This window comes from Pleurodeles waltl, chromosome 5, assembly GCF_031143425.1.
Source record: "Pleurodeles waltl isolate 20211129_DDA chromosome 5, aPleWal1.hap1.20221129, whole genome shotgun sequence".
Lineage (NCBI taxonomy): Eukaryota > Metazoa > Chordata > Amphibia > Caudata > Salamandridae > Pleurodeles > Pleurodeles waltl.
The window spans coordinates 1,375,031,604-1,375,053,893 of record NC_090444.1 but is presented as its reverse complement, the minus strand read 5'-3'; the positions used below and the strand labels follow the sequence as shown (position 1 = coordinate 1,375,053,893).

Here is a 22,290-nt window from a genome sequence, read left to right as displayed (position 1 = left end):
AACCAAAAGCTTGTTGGCGGAATCCAGCGACACAAACAGCCTGCATTCAACAACTTGATGTAGGACATCACCTGCAACAAGCAGGCACCCGTAGGCATCTTCTTTGGTGCTCTTCAGTACTTTTCTTCTTACCGGACAATCAATGTTTGCACCATCTTCAAGGTTGGCTAGGCTAGGGCTCCTGTCCCTCCTGGACTCTTCTTCGACTTCTGGACTTGATTTTCTCTCTCCACAGGTCTTCAGGTCCCGGAATCCATTGTTTGTTGCTCGCAGTCTTGGTTGGTTCTTGCAAAATCTCTTTTCACAACTTGTAGTGTGTCCTCAGGAAACTTGCTGTACTTTACTACTGCTTTCCTGGGCTCCAGGGTGGGGCACTTTACTTACCTTTGGTGTTTTCCTACACTCCCAGCGTGATTCGCATGCCACTATTTAAGTATATGGTTTGTGCTGCCCCTAGGCCTATTGCAATCTATAGTATTTTCTACTGTTTGCACTATTCCATGACTGTTTACTTACATGATTTTGGTTTCTAGCACTAACACTGAGTATTGTTTTTTTTTGTGTATAAGTACTGTGTAACTATAGTGGTATTGCAGGAGCTTTGCATATCTCCTAGTTCAGTCTAAGCTGCTTTGCTACAGCTACCTCTAGACAGCCTAAGCTGCTACACACTGCTTACATTTCACTAATAAGGGATAACTGGACCTGGTATAAGGTGGAAGTACGCTAGTAAACAGAAATAGGCATACAAAGCAATAGAAAACAGTGCAAATAGTAATGGACAATAGTGACCCTAGGGCAGAGGTCTTCAAACTGGGGGGGCGGGCCCACCTTGGGGGGCCTCAAGTGATCCCAGGGGGGGTGCCAAACTCTGGCCAAAAGAAATATTATACAGACAACATGCCTTTGTTTTAAGCAGAAGCATGTTATTGCAGTTTTAAAAAGGTAACAGTACTTAACTGCAATGTTTAAATAGGTCTAGACCTGTTTAAACATTGCCATCTTTCTAAAATAATTGTGAAAAATTCTGAGGGGTGCCCAATGTTTTTTTTTTTTCAACTGGGGGGGCGCGGCATTAAAAGGTTTGAAGACCACTGCCCTAGGGAGAGTCCAAACCGTATACTAAAAAAAAATGGAATGCGAACACAGGTCCCCCCCCACCACCTAGGTAAGTGGAATGGAGAGGGGAGCTAGGATTACTAGAAAAACACAGGTGGGTAACACAGCACCCCCTCAACGACCAGGAAAGCAGGACTAATTCACTGGAATGTCCCCAAATCTCGCAAATGCAAGGAAAAGATGAAACCCATACAAGACTGCAAGAAACCAGCGATGGATTCTTGGAGAGGAAGAGTTGTGGAGAGAGGGGACCAAGTCCAAAAGTGTCAGTGGAGTCCAGGAGGAGAAGGAGTTAATACACACCCAGCTGTACTTGCAGGAGTTGGTCGACAGTGAGGAGGAACAGGTCAACACTGCAGCCCCGGAGCCAGAGAAGAGTTCCTGAGGAATGCAGAAGGTGTTCCACACTGCAATGAAGATTGCAGACGGGTGTCGGTGCACGAATTACACAACAAGCATTTGTAAAGGCAAATTCTCGGTTAGTGGAAAAGAGGTGCTGCCAGAGACCAGAAAGGCCCAGGAGGACTCAAACCAGGAGGGGAAGTCGCAGGGGACCCTCAGCGACACAGAGGGCCCACAGGAGCAGAGGCAGCACCCACAGGAGTCCCACAGTACGGGGACCCAGAAGTCGCAGAAGGAGCCCACGCAGCACAGCAGAAAGGGATTCCACACCGCAGGAGAACCACACAGAGGGCTGTGCATCACAGTAAGGAGTGGTGGGGGCTGGAGTTGCACGTAGCCTGAAGTTCCCTCGGAGGAGATGCAAATAAGCCTTGCCAGCTGCAAGAGACGCAGTGCACAGGGGTACTGTCCTGCATGAGAAGGCAAGGGCTAACCTCCACCAAAGTTAGGCAGCTGCAAGAGAGGACCAAGAGGACTAATCTGGACCACCACCCGTGATGCAGGATTCACGCAGCTCAGGATGAGAGGAGATCCACACAGTTGTTTGTCATGGCAGTAGGTGCCTGCGGATGCAGGGGAGTGACTCCTTCAATGAAAGGGAGATTCCTTCTTCCTTCTCATGCAGGTTGAAGAGGATTCACAGTCTGGGAAATGTTGCAGAAGCTGGAAGGAGCCGTGGAAACAAAGTTGCAATAAGAGTCTTCTTTGTGGATGCAGATTGTCGGCTCCTGGAGGGTCCGGTCGCTGTGCCAGTGGCTAGAAGTCAAAGTAAGTTTGCAGAGGAGCTCTGAGCACCATCCCCGGGGTGGTGATAGACAGGGAAGTAGTTACTCCTGTTCCCATTGTCCAGTTTCATACCAGAGCAGGGACTTGAGGTCCCTTAACAGGTGTAGACTGGTTTATGCACGGAAGGCACCAAATGTGCACTTTGAAGCATACCAGTGGCTTCGGGAGGCTACTCCTCCCAAGCCAAGTAACACCTATTTCCAAAGGGAGAGGGTGCCCCCCCTCTCTCAAAGGAAATCTTTGTTCTGCCTTCCTGGGCATGGGCTGTTCAAGCAGCAGGGGGGCAGAAACCTGTCAGAGGTGGCAGAGGCTTTGGCTGCCTTGAAAACCCTGGAAGACTGGTAGGAGCAATGCTGGGGGTCCTCTAAGGAGCCCCCAGAGTGCATGGAATAATATTTCCAATATTGGTAACAGTATTGGGGTATGGTTCTGATATGTTTGATACCAAACATGCCTAGGTTCAGAGTTACCATTATGTAGATGGACATAGGTAGTGACCTAGGTCCAGAAGACATATAAAATGGCGTCCCCGTACTCACAAAGTCCATGAGAGTGGCACTGGAGTTCGTGGGGGCACCTCTGCTAGTGCAAGGGTGCCCCCACACACAAGTACATGCATCCTGCCCTTTGGTCTAGGACGGCCTGCCACACGGGCGACTTATAGTGAACTGGTGCAGTGACCTGGTAGTGAAAGAGTGCATTCACGGTCGGAATCGTCTGGGGACCTTCTTAGGACCGGTGGGCCACCTGGACACAGGTCATGGGTGTCTGCGGATCCGGGCAGTTTTGAAGTCCTTCTTAGAGGTTCCTTTGAGGACAGGACCACTGTCCTCAGGAGATCTTGGTCCCTGGGTAGGCAGGCAGTCCTCTGGGGGTTAGTAGAGGTTGCTGGTCCTGCAGGATGAGTCATCTTCTTCTGACAGGAGTCTTGAAGCTGCAGTCAGGCTGGTCGGACTGGGAGCAAGTCAGTTGTCATCTGGAGTCTTCATTGCCGGTGCGGCTCTTCAGTCCCCCTCCTTCTTTTCAGGTTGCCAGGATGCTGAAGAGCAAGGTTCAGGGGTGCCCCTAAATACTACATTGATGGGCGTTACAGGGGTCAAAGAGCAGTAGCCAATTGCTACTGTCCCTGAAGGTGGCTACACTCTTCCTGTACCCACTCCCTTTGGGGAGGGTGGCACATTCCTAACCCTATTGGCTAAAATCCTCCTCCAAAGCAAGATGGAGGCTTCTGCCAGGAAGGGTTCACCTTCGCTCTGGACAGGACAGGTGGTAACACCTGGTGTTTACTAATTTTCCAGCCCGGTCTGCCACCAAAAGCAAGTCCGGGGGGCTGGGTGGAGTGCCCTGGAGCAGTGTAACACGAGGCAGGAACCTTTGAGGCTCACCACCAAGTGCTGCGGTTCCTGCAGAGGGGAGGTGTGAAGCACCTCCACCCAGAGCAGCCTTTGTCCATGACCCTACAGGGCACAAAGGCCCTCACCGCGTGGGGTCAGAAACGTGTGTCTGTGGCAGACTGGCACAGACCTTACACTACAGCATTGGGTGAAATAGAGAGGGCATCTCTAAGATGTACCCAGTGTGAATTTTTCAATCAATGTAACACTGGTTGCCCAGTCTTCAGTGAAGCCATCATGGAGCAGTGGAATTCGTAATGACAAACTCCCAGCCTATGTACCCAATATGGTCAACCTGCACTTGCAATGTCTAAGAATGGACTTAGACACTGTAGGGGCATATTTGCTCATGCAGCTTTTCCCTCACCTGAAAAATATTCACCATGCCTTAGGACTGTAATGCCTGTGTAGGAAGCTGGCTCTGTTTATACTATACCAAAATAAGATGTGGTGTGCACAGAGTACAGGGATTCCCTAGAGTCTTAACAGAGGCTAAAGTAGATAATACTAATGCTCTCTTTTGTGGTAGTGTGAACGAGCAGATAGACTTATCAGAGGGTAATGCAAAGCATTTGTTGTCCACACACAAAAAATAGAAGAAGCAAACACTGAATGACTTAACTCCAGACCAATGTTTTTTATATAGCAAAAATATATTTTCTTAATTTATTTCTCGAACCACAAGATTCAAGTTGCAGGTAAGTATTTGAATAGATTTGTATTTCATGCATATATCAATATTACTTTGTTTGAAATCGATAAATTATACTGTTTTTTAAATATTGGAAATTATCTGTTATAAAAGCAATTTTCAGAAACATTTCCTGGGGGGAAGAATGGTTCGTATGATTTTCAGGTAAGTACTTGACTAAGAGTTCCAGTCACTGGGTTAGGAAGTCCACAGGTTGGGGCTCAAGTTAACCCCAAACACCCATCACCAGCAACACAGGGCCGGCGGGGTGCAGACGTCAAAGTAGAGGCAAATTTAACATGGGCTCCTTTGGAGACTAGGGGCAATCAGGCCTGCCTGCAGATAAGTACCCATGGCTTCGGAGGGCAGACCTGGGGGGGTTTGGAGGAGCACTGGGGAGGCCACAAGAAGGCACCAAACACACACCCTCAGCAGCATTGGGGAGGCCGGGTGCAGGGTGCAAACAATGTGTCATGTTTCCAATGCTGACCTGTGTGGGGTCCCCGGGGGTCACCCAGATGCTGCAAGCGAGGTCCAGGGGGTCGGCTTGGACAAACCACAGGCTGGACAGGGAGGAGGGCTGCCTGCTGAAGGTAGCTGCACCAGAGGTCGGGTTCTCCAAGGCCTGGGGGCTGTGGGTGCAGTGGTCTTTTAGGCGTCTGATATCTTCATCTGGAGCGATTGGGGTCAGGGGGGCCCTCAGGATTCCCTCTACAGGTGTCGTCGTGGAGGGGTCAACCCAGAGTGGGTACTTGCTCACAATCACCCGGGGACTCTCTCTAGCTGGAGTCCCTTGGTTGTTGGTTCTTTGTGGACAGGGTCATTGTCTTCTGGAGTTCTCGGTCCTCTGTGGTGCAGGGCAGTCCTCTGGAGCTTGGCAGAGGTTGCTGGTCCCGCTGGATGGATTGCTTTCTTTGTGCAGGTTCTCTGAAGCAGGAGACAGGCCAGTAGGGCTGGCGCCAGTCGTCCTCCTTCTCTGCTGAGATTTCAGCTATGCAGCCCTTCTTCTTCTGAGGTCGCAGGAATCTGACAAGTTGGGTTCAGGAAGGCCCTTAAATCCTGGATTTAGGGGCGTTACAGGGGTCAGAGGGCAGTAGCCAGTGGCTACGGAACCTAAGGGTGGCTACAACTTTCTTGTGTCCAGTCCCTTTGCGGACTGGTGGAGGGAAAATGCCTCCCTTGGCAGGGTTACCCCCTAACATTTTGCCTTTTGTTGATGCCAGTTATGATTGAAAGTGTGCTGGGATCCTGCTAACCAGGCCCCAGCCCCAGTGTTCTTTCCCTAAACTGTACCTTTGTTCCCACAATTGGCACAGCCCTGGCACACAGATAAGTCCCTTGTAACTGGTACACCTGGTACCAAGGGCCCTGTGGCCAGCGAAGGTCTCTATGGGCTGCAGCATGTCTTATGCCACCCTGGGGACCCGTCACTCAGCACATGCACACTGCCTCACAGCTTGTGTGTGCTGGTGGGGAGAAAATGACATGACACTCCCCTCAGATTGCCATGCCCTCAACCCACTGCCTGTTGCATGAGCACTATGCCCTTACAGTGTCTAAGCCAAACCTTAGACATTGTAAGTGCAGGGTAGCCATAAAGAGTATTTGGTCTGGGAGTTTGTCAAACATGAACTCCACAGTTCCATAATGGCTACACGGAAATCTGGGAAGCTTGGTATCAACCTTCTCAGCACAATAAATGCACACTGATGCCAGTGCGGGATTTATTGCAAAATGCACACAGACAGCATCTTCGAGATCCCTCCTGCATACCAGTCCGACTCCTAGTGTTAGGCTGACCAGTTCCTGCCAGCCTACCACAACCAGATGAGTTTCTGGCCACATCGGGTGAGTGCCTTTGTCACTCTGTGGCCAGGAACAAAGCCTGCACTGGGTGGAGGTGCTTCTCACCTCCCCCTGCAGGAACTGTAACACCTGACGGTGAGCTTCAAAGGCTCATGCCTGTTGATACAGCGTCCCAGGGCATCCCAGCTAGTGGAGATGGGCCACCCCTCCGGACACATCCCCCCCCCCCTTTGGCGGCAAGTCCGGAGGAGATAATGAGGAAAACAAGGAGGAGTCACCTACCAGTCAGGACAGCCCCTAAAGTGCCATGAGCTGAAGTGCCCCTGGTTTTAGAAATCCTCCATCTTGGTTTTGGAGGATTCCACCAATAGGAATAGGGGTGTGCCCCCCCCTCCCCTCAGGAAGGAGGCACAGAGAGGGTGTAGCCACCCTCCAGAACAGTTCACCTTGGCTACTGTCCTCCTGACCTAAACACACCCCTAAATTCAGTATTTAGGGGCAACCCTGAACCCCGGAAATCAGATTCCTGCAACCTACAACAAGAAGAAGGACTGCTGACCTGAAAGCCCCCGCAGAGATGACAACTGACTTGGCCTAAGCCCTACCGGCCTGTCTCCAGACTCAAACAACCTTCACTGCGACGCATCAAGCAGAACCAGCGACCTCCGAGGACTCAGAGGAATTGCCCTGCACCCAAAGGACCAAGAACCTCCAGAGAACAGCGGCACTGTTTAGACACAGCAACAATCTTGCAACAAAGAAGTAACTTTAAAGAGACTCTCAATTCCTGCCAAAAGCGCGAGTCTTCACACTCAGCACCTGACGCCCTTGGCTCGAGTTTTAAGAAATCAACACTGCAGAGAGGAATCCCAGTCGACTCCAACGACGTGGAAACCCTAAGTCGACCCCCCTGCACCCCCATGGCGACGCCTGAATAGAGGATCCAGAGGCTACCCCTGAGTGCAACTGCCTGGTATCAAAGGAACCAGAAGCCTGGACCAAGCACTGAACCCGCAGCCTCCAGGACCGAGAGGAACCACCTACCAGTACAGAAGGGACCAGCAGGCGGCCCTCATCCTAGCCCAGTCAGTGGCTGGCCCTAGAAGCCTCCCTGTGCCCTGCCTGCATCGCCAGAGTGACCCCTAGGTCCCTCCATTGCTTGTATCTACAACCCGACACCTACTTTGCACACTGCACATTCCCGCCCCAGTGCCACTGAGGGTGTATATTGTGTGCCAGTTTGTGACACCCCCAGTGCTCTACAAAACTCCCCTGGTCTGCTCCCAGAGTACGCAGGTACTTACCTGCTAGCATACTGGAACCGGAGCACCCCTAGTCTCCATAGGCACCTATGCTATTTGAGCCCTCCTTTGACCTCTGTGCCTGACTGGCCCTGTGTTGCTGGTGCTGGGTGTTTGGGGTTGACTTGAACCCCCAACGGTGTGCTGCCTATGCCCAGGAGACTGAACTTGTAAGTGCTTTACTTAACTGAGAACCTAACCAAACTTACCTCCCCCAGGAACTGTTGATTTTTGCACTGTGTACACTTTTAAAATAGCTTATTGCCATTTTTGCCATACTACTGTTTTAATTCAAAGTTCCATACTTACCTGTGTGAAATACCTGACAATTTATGTACTTACCTTAATTCTGAGTCTTGTGGTTTTAAAATAAATTGAGAAAATAATATTTTTCTATTTAAAAACGAATTGGCCTGGAGTTAAGTCTTTGAGTGTGTTCTCATTTATTGCCTCTGTGTGTACAACAAATGCTTAATACTACCCTCTAATAAGCCTACTGCTCGAACACCCTACCACAAAATAGAGCATTGGTATTATATAATGTTGCCACTATCAACCTCTAAAGGGAACCCTTGGACTCTGTGCACACTAGCTCTCACTTTGAGATAGTATATACAGGGCCAACTTCCTACAACGGGAACACAAAGCTAACCCTATTGGTCCTTGTCCTCCAAACCAAGTAGGGGGATTCTACAGGGAGGGAGTCACTTCAGCTCTGGACACCTTAGGGGTGGTCCTAGCTGGGGTAGTCACTCCTCCCTGTTTGCCCTAATTTTCCTGCCGGACTTGCTGCCAAAAGTGGGGCTTTGTTTGGGGGCGGAAAACTCCACTGGCTGGAGTGCCCTGGGGCACTGCAACCCGAGGCTTGAGCCTTTGAGGCTCACCGCCAGGTGTTACAGTTCCTGCAGGGGGGAGGTGTGAAGCACCTCTACCCAAGACAGGATTTCTTTCTGGCCACAGAGAGCACAAAGACTCTCACCCCAAGTGGTCGGAAACATGTCAGAGTGGCAGACTGGCACAGGCTGGTAAGTTCTGCACTAGCAGTTTGGCTAACATACAGGGGACATCTCTAAGATGCCCTCTGTGTGCATTTTTCAATATATCCTACACTGGCATCAGTGTGGGTTTATTGTGCTGGGAAGTTTGATACCAAACTTCCCAGTAGTCACTGAAGCCATTATGGAGCTTTGGCGTTTGTAATGACAAACTTCAGAACATATACTCACTATGGCTACACTGCAGTTACAATGTCTAAGAATGGACTTAGACATTGCAGGGGCATATTGCTCATTCAGCTATGCTCTCACCTGTGGTATAGTGAACCCTGCCTTAGGCTGCAAGGCCTGCTCGAGGGGTGACTTACCTATGCCACAGGCAGTGGTTTGTGGGCATAGCACCCTGAGAGGGGTGCCAAGTCGACTTTGCCTTTTTCTCCCCACCAGCACACACTAGCTGCAAAGGCAGTGTGCATGTGCGTGGTGATGGATCTCCCAGGGTGACATAGCACATGTTGCAGCCCTTAGGGCCCTTCCGTGGCCACAGGGCGCTTGGTAACTTTTACAAGGCACTTAACTGTGGGCCATGGGTGTGCCAAGTGGGGGAGGAAAGGTACAGATTTTGAGAAACAACACTGGTGCTGGGGCCTGGTGGGCAGGTTCCCAGCACACTTTCAATCAAAGTTGGCACCAATATCAGGCACAAAATGTGGGGGGTAACCATGCCAACAGTGGGACTTTCCTAGAGCCTGTAAGAGGGGTGCCTTACCTATGTCACAGGCAGCGGTTTCTGGACATGGCACCCACAGAGGAATGCCATGTCGACTTTGCCTTTTTCTCCCCACCAACACACACAATCTGCAATGGCAGTGTGCATGTGTTTGGTGAGGGGTCCCTTAGGGTGGCACAAATCATGCGCCAGCACTTAGAGACCCTTCCAGGCCACAAGACCCTTTGTACCACTAGCAACTTTTACAAGGGACTTAGCTGTGTGCCACTTGTGGAAGAAATGGTACAGTTTAGGGAAACAACACAGATGCTGGGGCCTGGTTAGTAGGATCCCAGCATACACACAGTCAACTTAGCTACAGATATCAGACAAAAAGTTGGGGGTAACCATGGCAAAAGGGGCACTTTCCTACAGTGGTCACACTTGAGACACCACAAGCACACCAAGTGCGGGTCCGTTACCACTTGGTGACAGGTAACACACAGTTTGAAATCTGCCTTCGAGGATATCCCTCGACACACTATCAAAAATAGTTGACAAAAAGTTGAGAAATCAGTCAAAAAGAGACAGCAGGGTAAGTGCTTCTCCAGATCCACACTAACTGGTGCGGAAAGAAAAAGACTGACGTCCACGCGCCTAGGTGGCTCCTGTATAGGTGAGTGCAACGTCATGCCCGGCACAAATGACGCTACGCGCAACTGAACAAAGCCACCAGACGGTGCGCGCGCAGGAGTACTGCTCACATAAATGTTTCCGGATCCAGTCTGAAGCCTGGGAAATTTAAAGGTAAGGAATCTGCAGCAAGAAGCCTCTATCTGATTCTGACTTTTGGTGTGAGGGGCAGGAATGGATCTCTCTCTCATACTATTTGATGCTTTAGTGATGATCTCGGAGTACAAGTTACTTAACTTTGGTAACAATATATCTGGTAGGATATTCTAGTTTCTGATTCCTTACCTTGGAATTTCCCCCCATGTGTCAGACTGGATCCAGAGATTTTTTTCTTCGAGCAATACCCTTGCGAGTTGTTAGGTGGCATTGGTCGACAACGAGCGTCGTTGGTGCCTTAGTCGCCGTGATGATGTCAGGAGTAGTACATAGACGCCGCCTTAGCGCAGTGACGTCAGTTTCTTTTCGCGACTTTCCATGCCTCGGGAAATTCTAAAGTAAGGAATCTGCAACTAAAAGTCTCTATCAGATTTGGTGAGCAACTCCAAGAAAGAACAAGACAACCACTGAAGAGGGATCAGAAAAGCACAAATGGTGCAAGACAAGGAAACATTTCAGTAATTCATCAGATAATGCTATATCAACTCTATATTTGATGACAAAAGCTGCCTTACCTTGTTTATCGCTTAAGCACATCTTTAGTTTATCTTTGTTTTGTTTTTCTTTAACTGAACTCTCTGTTGAGAGGTTATTTCTGGTGCTTAGAACAGTGGACATTGTTTGGATGGAGCTGCTTGATCTACGAATATTCTTTATTTGTTTAAAAGAACTTTCCTGTGCTACAAAAAAGAAATAATAATATGATTATAAGATGTGTTGAAACAATCAAAATTAGCAAACTGAAATTAAACACAGTGTTACATTAAATATTTAACTTGAAGAACAAGTTACTTACCTTTGGTGACACCTTATCTAATAGAGAGTTTCTCTAGCCACAGATTCCTTGCCTTAGAATTATTCCCAGGCAACAAATTAAATATCAAACTTTTTTGTGAGCAGTGCCACTGGCCGCTGGCATTGTTTGGCCTTACATCGTGTTGTCAGTCTTGACCTCACTAGAAGGGATGAGTGTGGTGCCTATATCGGCAACACCCCAGTACAATGATTTCAGTTTCATTTCCTGACTTTCCATGTCAGGAGCGCAGAACCACGAGGAACACGGACAACAACCCCTGTGTTGAACTAGGGCCCTGAAAAAGGAAGAACCATGGTCGTCTCTGCGGGGCATTCAGGTCCGCAGTCCTCCTTCTTTCTTCAGGTTTCAGGAATCTGATTTCCTGGGTTCAGGGTCGTCCCTAAATACTAAATTTAGGGGGGTGTTTTAGGTCTGGAGGCAGTAGCCAATGGCTACTGTCATGGAGGGTGGCTACACCCTCTTTGTGCCTCCTCCCTGTCGGGAGGGGTGACACATCCCTAGTCCTATAGGGGAAATTCTTCAAAACAAGATGGAGGATTTCCTCGGGCAGGGGTCACCTCAGCTCAGGGCATCTTAGGGGCTGTTCTGACTGGTGGGAGGCTCCTCCTTGTTTTTCTCATTATCTCCTCCGGACTTGCCTCCAAAAGTGGGGGCTGTGTCCGGAGGGGCGGGCATCTCCACTAGCTGGAGTGCCCTAAGGCGCAGTTACACCAGGCTTGAGCCTTTGAGGCTCACCGCCAGGTGTTACTGTCCCAGCAGGGGGAGGTGAGATGCACCTCCACCCAGTACAGGCTTTGTTCATGGCCACAGAGTGACAAAGGCACTCACCCCATGTGGCCAGAAACCTGTCTGGATGTAGCAGGCTGACAGAAACTGGTCAGCCTAACACTAGTAGTTGGACTGGCATACAGAGGGCATCTCTAAGATGCCCTCTGTGTGCATGTTTCACTAAATCCCACACTGGCATCAGTGTGGATTTATTGTGTTAAGAAGTTTGATACCAAACTTCCCAGAATTCAGTGTAGCCATTATGGAACTGTGGAGTTCGTATTTGACAAACTCCCAGACCACATACTCTTTATGGATACCCTGCACTTACATGTAAGATTTGGCTTGGACACAGTAGGGGCATAGTGCTCATACAACTATGCCCTCACCTGTGGTACAGTGGACCCTGCCTTAAGGCTGTAAGGCCTGATAGAGGGGTGACTTACCTATGCCACAGGCAGTGAGAGATGAGTATGGCACTCTGGGGGGAGTGTCATGTCGACTTAGTCATTTTCTCCCCACCAGCACACACAAGCTGGAAAGCAGTGTGCATGTGCTGAGTGAGGGGTCCCCATAGTTGCATAAGACATGCTGCAGCCCTTAGAGACCTTCCCTGGCAACAGGGCCTTTGGTACCAGGAGTGCCATTTACAAGGGATTTATCAGTGTGCCAATTGTGGGAACAAAGGTACAGTTTAGGGAAAGAACACTGGTGCTGGGGCCTGGTTAGCAGGGTCCCAGCACACTTTTAATCATAACTGGCATCAATAAAAGGCAAAGGGTCAGGGGATAACCATGCCAAGGGGCATTTCCTTACACTTACCTTAAACTTTCCCCCAGGCGTCGGACTGGATCTGGAGATTTTTCTTCGAGCATCACCCTTGCGAGTCGTCAGGTGGTGTAAGTTGGCTCCGTGGGCGTCGTCACCATGATGACGTCGGGAGGCATTACACAAACGCCGCCTCTGTGTGGTGATGTGAGTTTTTTTTACATAACTTTCAACGCCAAAGCACAGAGCCATGAAAAACACTGAAAATGGTGCACAAGAGTTAAGGCCCTTGTAAGGAAATGCCTCCTTGGCATGGTTACCCCCTGACTTTTTGCCTTTGCTGATGCTAAGTTATGATTTGAAAGTGTGCTGGGACCCTGCTAACCAGGCCCCAGCACCAGTGTTCTTTCCCTAAACTGTACCTTTGTCTCCACAATTGCCACAACTTGCCAGGGAAGCTCTCTAAGGGCTGCAGCATGTCTTATGCCACCCTAGGGACCCCTCACCCAGCGCATACACACTGCTTTCCAGCTTGTGTGTGCTGGTGGGGAGAAAATGACTAAGTCGACATGGCACTCCCCTCAGAGTGCCATGCCAACCTCACACTGCCTGTGGCATAGGTAAGTCACCCCTGTTGCAGGCCTTACAACCCTAAGGCAGGGTGCACTATACCACAGGTGATGGCATATGTGCATGAGCACTATGCCCCTACAGTATCTAAGCAAAACCTTAGATATTGTAAGTGCAGGGAAGCCATAAGAGTATATGGTCTGGGAGTCTGTCACACACGAACTCCACAGCACCATAAAGGCTACACTGAAAACTGGGAATTTTGGTATCAAACTCCTCAGCACAATAAATGCACACTGATGCCAGTGTGCACTTTATTGTAAAATACACCCAGAGGGCATCTTAGAGATGCCCCCTGAAAACATACCCGACTTCCAGTGTGGGCTGACTAGTTTTTGCCAGCCTGCAACACACCAGACATGTTGCTGGCCACATGGGGAGAGTGCCTTTGTCACTCTGTGGCCAGGAACAAAGCCTGTACTGGGTGGAGGTGCTTCTCACCTCCCCCTGCAGGAACTGTAACACCTGGCAGTGAGTCTCAAAGGCTCACCCCCTTTGTTACAGTGCCACAGGGCACTCCAGCTAGTGGAGATGCCCGCCCCTCGGCCACTGCACCCACTTTTTGCCGGCAAGGCTGGAGGAGATAATGAGGAAAACAAGGAGGAGTCACCCACCAGTCAGGACAGCCCCTAAGGTGTCCTGAGCTGAGGTGACTCTTACTTTTAGAAATCCTCCATCTTGTAGAAGGAGGATTCCCCCAATAGGATTAGGGATGTGCCCCCCTCCCCACAGGGAGGAGGCACGAAGAGGGTGTAGCCACCCTCAGGGCCAGTAGCCATTGGCTACTGCCCTCCCAGACCTAAACACACCCCTAAATTCAGTATTTAGGGGCTCCCAGAACCGAGGAAGATAGATTCCTGCAACCTAAAGAAGAAGGACTGCTGACCTGAAGCCCTGCAGTGAAGACGGAGACGACAACTGATTTGGCCCCAGCCCCACAGGCCTGTCTCCCTACTTCGACGAAAACTGCAACAGCGACGCATCCAACAGGGACCAGCGACCTTTGAAGCCTCAGAGGACTGCCCTGCATCTAAAAGACCAAGAAGCTCCCGAGAACAGCGGCCCTGTTTAACAAACTGCAACTTTCTGCAACAAAGAAGAAACTTTAAAGACCCCACGTTTCCCGCCTGAAGTGTGAGACTTTCCACTCTGCACCCGACGCCCCCGGCTCAACCTGCAGAAAACTAACACTACAGGGAGGACTCCCCGGCGACTGCGAGCCCGTGAGTAGCGAGAGTTGACACCCCTGAGCCCCCACAGCGACGCCTGCAGGGGAAATCCAGAGGCTCCCCATGACTGCGACTGTCTGGAACAAGGAACCCAACGCCTGGAACCAGCACTGCACCCGCAGCCCCGGAACTCCAGTGCAGGACCGGCGACCAGACGACCCTCTGCCCAGCCCAGGTGGTGGCTACCCCGAGGAGCCCCCCCGTGCCTGCCTGCATCATTGAAGAGACTCCTGGGTCTCCCCATTGATTCCTATTTAAAACCAGACGCCTGTTAGCACTCTGCACCCGGCCACCCCTGCGCCGCTGAGGGTGTACTTTCTGTGCCTGCTTGTGTCCCCCCCTCCCCCCCGGTGCCCTACAAAACCCCCCTGGTCTGCCCTCCGAGGACGCGGGTACTTACCTGCTGGCAGACTGGAACCGGGACACCCCTGTTTCCATTGAAGCCTATGTGTTTTGGGCACCTCTTTGACCTCTGCACCTGACCGGCCCTGAGCTGCTCGTGTGATAACTTTGGGGTTGCCTTGAACCCCCAACGGTGGGCTACTGTGGACTCAACTTTGAACCCTGTAAGTGTTTTGCTTACCTGTGAACTTAACATTTACTCACCTCCCCCAGGAACTGTTGATTTTTGCACTAAGTGCCCACTTTTAAAATAGCTTATTGCCATTTTTGCCAAAACTGTACATGCTATTGTGATTATTCAAAGTTCATAAAGTACCTAAGTGAAATACCTTTCATTTGAGGTATTACTTGTAAATCTTGAACCTGTGGTTCTTAAAATAAACTAAGAAAATATATATTTCTATATCAAAACCGATTGGCCTGGAGTGAAGTCTGAGTGTGTGTTCCTCATTTATTGCCTGTGTGTGAACAACAAATGCTTATCACTACCCTCTGATAAGCCTACTACTCGACCACACTAACACAAAACAGAGTATTAGAATTATCTATTTTTGCCACTATCTTACCTCTAAGGGGAACCCTTGGACTCTGTGCACACTATTTCTTACTTTGAAATAGTATATACAGAGCCAACTTACTACAGCCCTGAATGGGGAAATCCTGTCCCTAGAAATCAGTTAGCACGCAGGGTGGATCGGTAAGGGATCTGCAACTAGAATATGTTTCTTCCAGATAAATCGTTACCGAAGGTAAGTAACTTGTTCATCTGATAAAGACTTCTAGTTGCAGATTCCTTACCTTAGAATAGATACCCAAGCAATGCCATCCTCGGTGGTGGGCTGCAGATCAAGATAATACTAGAAAGTCCTGCAGTACCGAACGACCAAAGTAGCCACCCCTGACCACCTCACTGTCCAGGCAGTAATGCCTTGTAAATGTGTGCAGGGATGCCCACATTATTGACTGGCAGATATCCAGGACAGGAACTCGGTGTGTTAACGCTGTTGTAGCAGCAGTTTTGCTCTGGTGGAATGAGCACGCAAGCCCTCAGGGGGTTGCTTCTTTGCTAAAGCATAGCAGATTTTGATGCCAAATAGTACCCAACATGAGATGGTACGCTTTTGTACTGCCTTCCCTTTCTTCGCACCCACATATCCAACAAAGAGTTGATCGTGCACCCGGAGGTTTTTATTACGATTGAGGTAGAACGCCAATGCTGTTTTTGGATCCAGGTGGTGGAGTCTCTCCTCTTCATGAGAAGGATGTGCAGGTGTGTAAAAAGTAGGCAAAGTGATGGACTGGCCTCCATGAAAAGGCGTAACTGCTTTGTGAAGGAATGAGGCCCTCGTGCGTACTACCACTTTGTCAAGGTGCACAGACAAAAATTAGGATTTTTAAGAAATAGCCTGAAGCTCACTCACTCTGCGAGCAGACGGGATGGCAACAAGAAAAACAGTTTTGAAAGTAAGGAGCCGTAAGGGACAGTTGTGTAATGGATCAAAAGGAGCAGACATCAATTAAGTAAGGAAAAGATTCAGGTCTCCATGATAAACGGAGTGGGAGGAAGAGAATTAGCGAGTCCCTTAAGGAATCTACCAACAATAGGAGACTTAAAAAGGGAAGTTGATCAGGCAGTCTAAGAAAAGTTGGGATGTCCAATAAGTAACTTTTAAGGGTGGCCAAAGCAGAGCCCTCCTGGGCTAAAGAAACGATGAACAAAAGAACCTCAGAGAGAGGACCAGAAGGGGGATCAACAGACTTATTGGTACACCATGCCACAAATTTATGCCGACAGGCATATACCGTTTTGGCAGAGGAACGCCTGGCTGCCAAGATAATATCACAGACTTCGGGTGGAAGGTCAAAAGCCGTCAACTGCCGCCGTTCAATTTCCATGCATGAAGGCGAAGATTGGACAGGTTCGGGTGGAGAACCGTCCCCGCGTACTGTGACAGAAGATCCTCCCGAAGGGGCAGTCTGACATAAGGATCTTTGGCCATGGTCAGTAGCCCTGGATACCATACTCTCCCTGCCCAGTCCTGAGCCACCATGATTACTTGGGCCTGGTCGTTCTTCATCTTCCTCAGAACTTTGGACAGATTTGGTATAGGCGTAAAGGAGGCCAGAGTTCCACTCGAGACTAAAATCGTCACAGAGAGTGCCACTTTGGAAAGTCCAACGCGTGAAACAGCTGACGTTCTGCCTTCTCTGTGGAGGCAAACAGATCTAACCAAGGGTCTCCCCACTGCTGAAAGAGACCTTGCGCCACTTCCGGATGAGGAAGTCAGCTGTTGAACCACCAGAGTAATGCCCTGATGTGGCAGCCATGTCCAGAGGCGCAGAGCCTCCTGACAAAGGGTCCAGGACTCCACTCCGCCCTGTTTATTGCAGTACCATATGGCAGTAGTGTTGTCCGTGAACACCTGCACCGCTTTCCTTTTGAGAGAGGGAAGGAATGCTTTTAATGCAAGCCTGATCGCCTGGAGCTCCAAAAGATTAATGTGGAGTCCAGACTCCCTCAGAAACCAGAGACCTCTGATCTCCGACTCTCCCATGTGGCCGCCCCATCCCAGAAGTGACGCTTCAGACACCACCGTCAGATCTGGTTGGGGAAGGGAGAGAGATCTGCCGTTGAACCAATCCTGATTTGAAAGCCACCACTGCAGATCTTTCGCAGTCCCCTCCAAGATATGGACCATGTCGGAGAGATTCCCTGGATGCTGCGCCCACTGGAACTTCGAGTCCCACTGCATAGCCTGCATATGCCATCTGGCATGTGTCACTAAGTAGGATGCAGGAGGTAGTGAGGCCCAGCAGCCTCAGAGTAAATTCACTGAAACCCAGGATAGAGGCTGAAATATTGGAATCACAGCCTGAATATCCTGGACTCACTTTTCGGAAGGTTAGGCCCAAAATTGCATTGTGTCCAGAACAGCACTGATAAAAAGGAGCGCCTGAGAGGAGTCAGGTGTGACTTCTGCACGTTTGCAGGGGGCTCACCGTAGTCTGAAGATCGGAGATGACTTTCTGGGGCATGTCCGCCTTCAACAACAAGTCATCAAAGTAGGGAAAGACAAACTCCCAACCTGCACCGATGAGCTGCCATCACCGCCACCACTTTTGTGAACACCCGAGGGGCGCTGAGAAGGCCGAAGGGAAGCATAGTAAATTGAAAGTGATCGTGACCTACCCCGAATCGAATGTAACATCTGTGGGCAGGCAAGACAGGGATATGAAAATAAGCATCCTGCAAGTCTAACGTTACCATCCAGTCTCCTGGGTCCAAGGCAGTCATGACCTGAGCCAGGGTGAGCATTTTGAACTCCTCCTTTTTGAAGAAGAGATTGAGTGCCTGAAGGTCTAGAATAGGACGTAAGCCCTTGTCCTTTTTGGGCTCCAGAAAGTAGTGGGAATAACAACCATAACCAACTTCTGGCGCAGGGGCCCTCTCTATTGCTCCCTTGGCCAAGCGAGCCTCTACTTCCTAGCAGAGAAGTGCCAGATGATCCTCTGTGAAGTGGCCGTAGGATGGAGACGTGGCTGGAGGGGCAGTCTTGAAGGGAAGAGAGTAGCCCCTTCAGACGATCTGCAAAACCCACTTGTCTGTAGTGATGGATTCTCAGTGAGGCAGGTGACAGCGAATCCTGCCACCAACTGCCCTGTGATGGGAGGACAGACTAGGAAGGTTTGGAGGCTGCAGCAGGGGTGGGTGTGGACTGGGAAGACCTCTGGTTCCCTGTCCAACAAGACTGAGGGATTCCGCATCCCCGGCCACCCAGGGGCTGAACAGCATGGGTGGCATGGTGGCTGGGGAAGGGACGTGACAGGGAGCCCCTTCCGTGGCCCCAAAAGGGGCGCAAGGCGGACTGTTGGGGACGAGGGGCAATCGAAAGGTGGAGGGACCAAGCCGTAGTCTGGGAGTCCTTGAACCTTTCTAGCGCTGAGTGTGTCTTGTCCAAAGAGACGGGTGCCATCACAGGGCATGTCCAAAAGGGTCTGTTGGACATTCCCCGAGAAACCGGATGTCCTCAACCTTGCATGGCACCTCAAGGCCATAACAGTCCAGGCCTCTTCCAGTATCTGTGGCAAGACGTGCGCGACCGTATCCCACAGGGAGTGAGTATAACGGCCCAAAAGGCATGCAGTGTTCACTGACCGCAACGCCAGACTGGAGGAAGAAAACATCTTCCCAAGTTGGTCCAGTCTCCTTGATTCCCGATCCAGAGGTGTGGAAGGGAATGTGCCAAATGACGAGGATGCCTAGATAACAAGGCTCTCAGACGTGGGGTGTTGTGATAGGAATTTAGGGTCGTTTGGGGCGGGCCGATGGCGGCGAGCAATCGTCCTGTTCACAGGAGCCCCTGTTCTGGGTCTGGGCCAAGTACCCAGAAGGACATCAGTGAGGGCTTCATTGAAAGGAAAGAGAGGCTCAGATGTGGAAGCCCCTGGTCGAAGCACCTCCGTCAGAAGATTAGACCTGACTTCAACAGTAGGCAGTTCGCGGCCAAGGACCTCAGCCACCCTACTAACCAGCACAGAATATGTGGCTCCCTCCGCTGTGGCCACAGTAGGAGGAGAAAGCATGCAGACATCTGGAAAATTTTCCAGACCTCTGGCCTCGTCCAATTCCTGAGCCCAGTCCATGGTAGGGTTGTCCTACTATTTATAAGGGTCCATAGACCCCTCTAATCCTTCCCCGTATTCAGACCTATGGAGAAAAGGGTCTGAATCCAACCTGGTGTGAATAGACCCCATCGAGATGTCGGGAATAGGATCGGCTCGACATCTATAGTGGGTACAACGGACGTCGGGAACGTTGATGACTGAGCCGGCGTGGGGGAAGATCTCAGTGGTACAACCGGCGTTGGTCCCCATCCGGAAGTGGATCCAGAGGGGACCTGTTTTCAGGGACATCCTCGAAGCACCCAAAAAAAAAAAAAAAAAAAAAAAAATGTCAAAGTCGGTCCGAAATTGACCAGGGTAGCTCTCTCCAGATCAGAGCGTGGCACGTCTATGTACGACTCCCAATGTCATCACAACGCCAACTACGCCTGCGGAGTTTACCTACGCCACCTGTCAAATTGTAAGGATACTGCTCAAAGAAAAATCTCCGGACCCAGTCTGACACCTGGGGGAAATTCTAAGGTAAGGAATCTGCAACTAGAAGTCTCTATCAGATAATCTGTTTGCATAGCGGGGATGATGGGTGAGTCAGTCAAAAATCTGCAGGTAGATGAAGTCTCTACCAGATAAGGCGTTACTAAAGGTACGTAACTTGCTCATTTAACAGAGACTTCTAGCTGCAGATTCCTAACCTTAAAAAAGATAGCCAGGCAATACCTCTCTGGAGGAGGGTCTGCGAACTGAATTTAGACCACAAAGTCCTGCAGGAGCGAGCAGGCAAAGTCACCATCCCTACAGACCTGACTGTCCAGGCCGCAGTCCAACGGTGAAGTGTACAGTGAGGCCCATGTTGCCGCTTGTCAGATGTCCAGGAACAGAACTCCGCATGCTAACGTAGTGGTTCCAGCCTTTGCTCTGGTGGAGTGAGCATGCAAACCCTCCCGGTTTGCCTCTTGGCCAATGTGTAGCAGATCTTAATGCAGAGTAGGATCCACTGGAATATGTTTAGTTTCTGCATGATCTTCCCTTTCTTTGCTCCAACATACATAATGAAGAGTTGAACATCCGCCAGTAACATTTTTGTGCAGTCAAGGTAGAGTGACAACACTGTTTTAGAAACAAGACGGTGGAGTCTCTCCTCTTCCTTGGATGGATGAGACAGAGAGGAAAAATTAGGCATAGTGAAGGACTGACCAAAGCAGAACGGGGTGACTACAAAAAGCTGTAGGAAAGTACCATCTTCCCTGGCATGTTACCCCCATTTTTACTTGTGTGTCAGTTGTTTTTGCCTGTGTCATTGGGATCCTGCTAGCCAGGACCCCAGTGCTCATAGTTTGTGACCTTTATGTTTTTTCTCTGTGTGGTGCCTAACTGTATCACTGAGGCTCTGCTAACCAGAACCTCAGTGTTTTCGCTCTGTCTGCTTTTAAAATTGTCACTGCAGGCTAGTGACTAATTTTCCCAATTCTCATTGGCACACTGGAACACCCTTATAATTCCCTAGTATATGGTACCTAGGTACCCAGGGTATTGGGGTTCCAGGAGATCCCTGTGGGCTGCAGCATTTATTTTGCCACCCACAGGGAGCTGAGACAATTCTTACACAGGACTGCCACTACAGCCTGAGTGAAATAACGTCCATGTTATTTCACAGCTATTTTACACTGCACTTAAGTAACTTATAAGTCACCTATACGTCCAACCCTCACTTAGTGAAGGTTAGGTGCAAAGTTACTTAGCGTGAGGGCACCCTGGCACTAGCCAAGGTACCCCCACATTGTTCAGGGCAATTTCCCCCGACTTTGTGAGTGCAGGGACACCATTACACGCATGAACTACATATAGGTAAATACCTATGTGTGGCTTCACAATGCTAACTCCGAACATGGCCATGTAACATGTCTAAGATCATGGAGTTGTCCCCCCCAAGCCAAATCTGGTATTGGGGTGCCAATCCCATGAATCTCCGGGGCTCCAGCATGGACCCTGGGTACTGACAAACTAACTCTCTGGGATATTCTCTGCTGCTACCAACCCTCAGACAGGTTTCTGCCCTCCTGGGGTCTGGGAAGCCCAGTCCCAGGAAGGCAGAACAAATGATTTCCTCTGAGAGAGGGTGTTACACCCTCTCTCTTTAGAAATAGGTGTTAAGGGCCTGAGAGGAGTAGCCTCTCCCGGCCTCTGGGAATGCTTTGAAGGGCACAGATGGTGCCCTCCTTGCATAAACCAGTCTACACCGGTTCAGGGATCCCCAGCCCCTGCTCTGGCGTGAAACTGAACAAAGGAAAGGTTAGTGGCCACTCCCCTGTCCATCACCACCCCAGGGGTGGTGCCCAGAGCTCCTCCAGTGTGTCCCAGACCTCTGCCATCTTGAATGCAGAGGTGTGAGAACACAATGGAGACCTCTGAGTGGCCAGTGCCAGCAGGTGACGTCAGAGACTCCTCCTGATAGGCCCTTACCTGGTTAGGTAGCCAATCCTCCTCTGAGGGCTATTTAGGGTCTCTCCTGTGGGTTCCTCTTCAGATAACTAATGGAAGAGCTCACCAGAGTTCCTCTGCACTTCTCTCTTCGACTTCTGCCAAGGAACGACAGCTGACTGCTCCAGGACGCCTGCTAAACCGCAACAAAGTAGCAAGAAGACTACCAGCAACATTGTAGCACCTCATCCTGCCGGCTTTCTCGACTGTTTCCTGGTGGTGCATGCTCTGAGGGCCGTCTGCCTTCACCCTGCACTGGAAGCCAAGATGAAATCTCCCGTGGGTCGACAGAATCTTCCCCCTGCTAACGCAGGCACCAAACTTCTGCATCACCGATCCTCTGGGTCCCCTCTCATCGTGACAAGCGTGGTCCCTGGAACACAGGAGCTGGATCCAAGTGACCCCAACTGTCCAGTGGTCCTTCTGTCCAAATTTGGTGGAGGTAAGTCCTTCCCTCCCCACGCCAGACAGTAATCCTGTGTACTGCGTGAACTGCAGCTGCTAGGGCTTCTGTGCACTTTTG

At 50.3% G+C, this 22,290-nt stretch overlaps 1 protein-coding gene across 2 annotated transcripts in view; it reads right to left on the bottom strand.

The window, feature by feature from the left end:
• PHIP (pleckstrin homology domain interacting protein) overlaps nt 1-22,290 on the bottom strand; it is a 1,338,206-nt gene that overhangs the window by 98,169 nt on the left and 1,217,747 nt on the right. For both annotated transcript variants that reach the window (XM_069235639.1, XM_069235640.1), the window contains one exon: nt 10,568-10,732. In XM_069235639.1, the coding sequence (XP_069091740.1) occupies nt 10,568-10,732 (165 nt within the window). The remainder of the gene's footprint in view (nt 1-10,567; nt 10,733-22,290) is intronic.